Source organism: Pterocles gutturalis, unplaced genomic scaffold (assembly GCF_000699245.1).
Source record: "Pterocles gutturalis isolate BGI_N339 unplaced genomic scaffold, ASM69924v1 scaffold31569, whole genome shotgun sequence".
In the NCBI taxonomy this organism is placed as follows: Eukaryota; Metazoa; Chordata; class Aves; order Pterocliformes; family Pteroclidae; genus Pterocles; species Pterocles gutturalis.
Genome location: NW_010134207.1, coordinates 19,427 through 22,640, shown reverse-complemented (window position 1 = coordinate 22,640; position 3,214 = coordinate 19,427). Strand labels below are relative to the sequence as shown.

The 3,214-nt window shown below is 37.7% G+C and overlaps 1 protein-coding gene across 1 annotated transcript in view; it reads left to right on the top strand.

Annotated features, from left to right (window-relative positions):
• Window positions 1-366: 366 nt before the first annotated feature.
• LGI2 (leucine-rich repeat LGI family, member 2) overlaps window positions 367-3,214 on the top strand; it is a gene marked incomplete at its 5' end in the record, with an annotated part of 11,006 nt that continues 8,158 nt past the window's right edge. Inside the window, 3 exons of the mRNA XM_010081514.1 lie at window positions 367-438; window positions 954-1,025; window positions 2,144-2,313. Of these exons, the coding sequence (XP_010079816.1) occupies window positions 367-438; window positions 954-1,025; window positions 2,144-2,313 (314 nt within the window). The remainder of the gene's footprint in view (window positions 439-953; window positions 1,026-2,143; window positions 2,314-3,214) is intronic.

Genomic DNA, 3,214 nt, shown 5'->3' with positions numbered 1-3,214 from the left:
GGTGATTTATGAGGGGAAGGTGGGACTTTAGCTTCTAAAGTCCATCTCAGAGGCCTTTCCTGCACAGGTCTCTTGTGTCACACAACAGAACAGAGTGATAATGGCTTTTACTTTGTTCATTTTTTTCTTCTGGAGGATATTTGGGTCACATGCTCTCCCTTGTGCTGCCCGGTACCTGCATCAGTCCTCACTGTCCACCCAAGGAAAGGGGAAAAGGGAACATGAGCAGCTCCACCAAGACTTCTCCACCTTTGAGTCTGCAGGGGCTGCCCAGGAGCCTGCTGAATTTGGAGACCAGAGGCTAGAGCACTGGTGATGCTAATAATAATGGTAATTAAAGTCTTTTAAAATACTTTTTTTTCCTAGATTCATTGAAGGAAACAAAATTGAAACCATTTCAAGAAATGCATTTCGTGGCCTTCGAGACCTGACTCACCTGTAAGTTATTTAACATTTGGTACAGTAATTTGTACTTGGACAAAACTCTTCTGGGGGACTGCTGGTTTTCTTGCCAAATAGAAAACCTCCCTTCCCCTCTGTGCATCAGCTTCCTCCCACTGTCAGCAACATGCCTTTCACAAAGAAAAAATGGTCTTTAAAAATTTCTTGCTCAGTCAGCACTGGAGTATGTTGAGCTGCCTGTGCACACTCACAGCTCATGCTGGGGTGCGGCTGTGACCCATGGATGCTGCCACTGGTACCACCGTAATACTACCTACTTGTGATTAACATTCCTGTTAAATAAAAAGCTTTATGTATTTTATTTACATCAGCTTCATCAAGCAATTGCCATTCTTGAATCAGAATAATTAACATGTGCCTGTTCCTAGTAGTTAAGAACAATGCCAGTGGCTGGACAGTGTCAAATAATTAACATTAAGTGAGCTCAGACTGAGTAAGAGTCAGCCAGACAAGAGACAGCTAGGATACTAAACTCTAACTTTTTTTTCTAGTTCTTTGGCCAATAACCATCTCAAAGCTCTGCCAAGGGATGTCTTCAGTGATTTAGATTCTTTAATTGAACTGTAAGTAATGATAATCTTTCTGATGTAAAGAATCTTTCATATTCCTGCTTCTGTCATTCTGTTACTCTGAGTTTTAAGTTCTGGGTTTGTGTGGTGCTGTATCTGATCGCTGCACAGAAAAGAAATTGCATTTTGTTGTTCCAGCTTTTCTCATTTTAAAATTGTTTGTTTGGTAGACTTCTCTAAAATAACTGCTATTTCTCAAATCACTGTTGCTTTTAGTGATGCTGTACATAGCTTGCATTATTGTACTTCTTTCCAATGTTTCATATAAATTGGTTTTTAGGGAAAGGCATACAATGAATTTTAAAACTATGACTTCTCTGAACATTTTTTCCTGATATTTTTGCATGTATTCCCTGAGATTATTTTAGTAAAAGGCATTAATTAAAAAAAAAAAAGCTTTTTTCTTGTTTTTGTGCAGTGGTAGCACATTGCTGGCTTACTGTCAGTGTTTTCTTGTATAACTGAGCTGCTAGTCAACTTCCCTTATTTTCGTCCTGGCTATCCCAAACAAGTGTCATTGCAAGCCAAAAAAATTACCAAGGGTTTGAAGAACAGTTACAGCGTTGAAATTGCACATACATTAGTAGAGGGAGGTTAAATTGAGTCCACATCAGCAGCAACTCTAAAAATACAAGCCTTATGTCTGTGTTTTAATGTAACAGATAAGTGACACCAGCAAGACCACCCTGTCGACCAGCGGTGCTGGAGTAATTTAGTGAAGGAATGGGATTTATCTGTGTCAGCGGAAGATGGTGGGAAGGGGGCTTGCAGCAGGCGACCAGATTGTCAGGATTTATTATGTTACAATCCTAATCCTATGAAAACTTATAAACATGAATGACCTTACACGTGAATCACAGGGCTCTATTAGTACGATTATACATGAGCATATTTCCTAGATTGAAACAGTTTTTCCAAGGACAACACTCAGTGAAGGAGAGTCCATAGTAAGAGAGTCCAAATAAAACTCAAGTAACGTCCCTGTTCGCAGTTCAAAACAATTCAAGGCTACTCAGATATTTTTAAATTCAGCATGTCAAGGTGATAACATTCTGTAGTATTCATATTGCTATCAACCTTTTCAAATATGTTTATTTCTGTGTGTTTTTTAGAGATTTAAGGGGAAATAAATTTGAGTGTGACTGCAAAGCCAAGTGGCTGTTTTTGTGGTTAAAGATGACAAATTCCACTGTTTCTGATGTCCTGTGTATTGGTCCAGCAGAATATCAGGATAAGAAGTTAAATGATGTGACAAGTTTTGATTATGAATGCACCACTACAGGTATTCAGAATGTCTATTTCTAAGCACACTACAAATGGGTAAATATCAGAAGTTTAGACAGTACCCTTTTGCTTCTGTGAGCATGACCTGGGGGGAGGAAAGGGTTACATACAAAGCACTTCTGAGTACTAGAACAAGCATAAAATGGGAAAATTACATTTTGAAGCCAAAGTAAGTACCGAGTTTTTTATTTGGATTAAGTGATAATGGGAGAAGAGCTGTGACTATTCATACTCCAAAAGACTTGATTATGACTCACTTTGTGACTTAATTTTCATCACAGAATGCTTTCTATTATCTGGAATAAAGCCATATAGTTATGGCAGATGAGCTTCCCAAAATCTCTGTATTTCACAGAAAGCAATGAAAAGAAGTTCAAATAATGTGGCTATATCTGTTATCTTTATTCAATAGGCCACAATTTAATAGCATCAAATGTGGCAGCAATACCGCCAGCAGTTCTTTATGGAACTCCATTAAGTTGGAGAGAAATGTCCAATAATATTCTGACTACTGTCTTGTTTAGGATCTTGATTTTTATTTAAGGTAATGTAAAGCATGCTGAAGGAAGTGGAGAGAAACTTGCATGTGGTTATGCTTATATTTTATGACCAAACAGTTGCAGTTACCTATCTTTAAATTTAGTCACATCATATAACTGAGAATATCAGCTGCGAGTATTGTTTTTTATCTTTCATGTCTATGATGTCAGCACTCTGCCTTTGTTCTATACAGTAATATCAGAGGCGTTTGATTTCTCATCTGTCATCGTCAGCCATCATCATTAAGACACAATAGAAAAATTGATGACTAGTAATGTAAAATACAGTTTCAGGACAAAGTATGAAAGGTGATCCAAGGGCAATATGTAAAGGTAAAGGGAATGAACTCAGAATTCAAA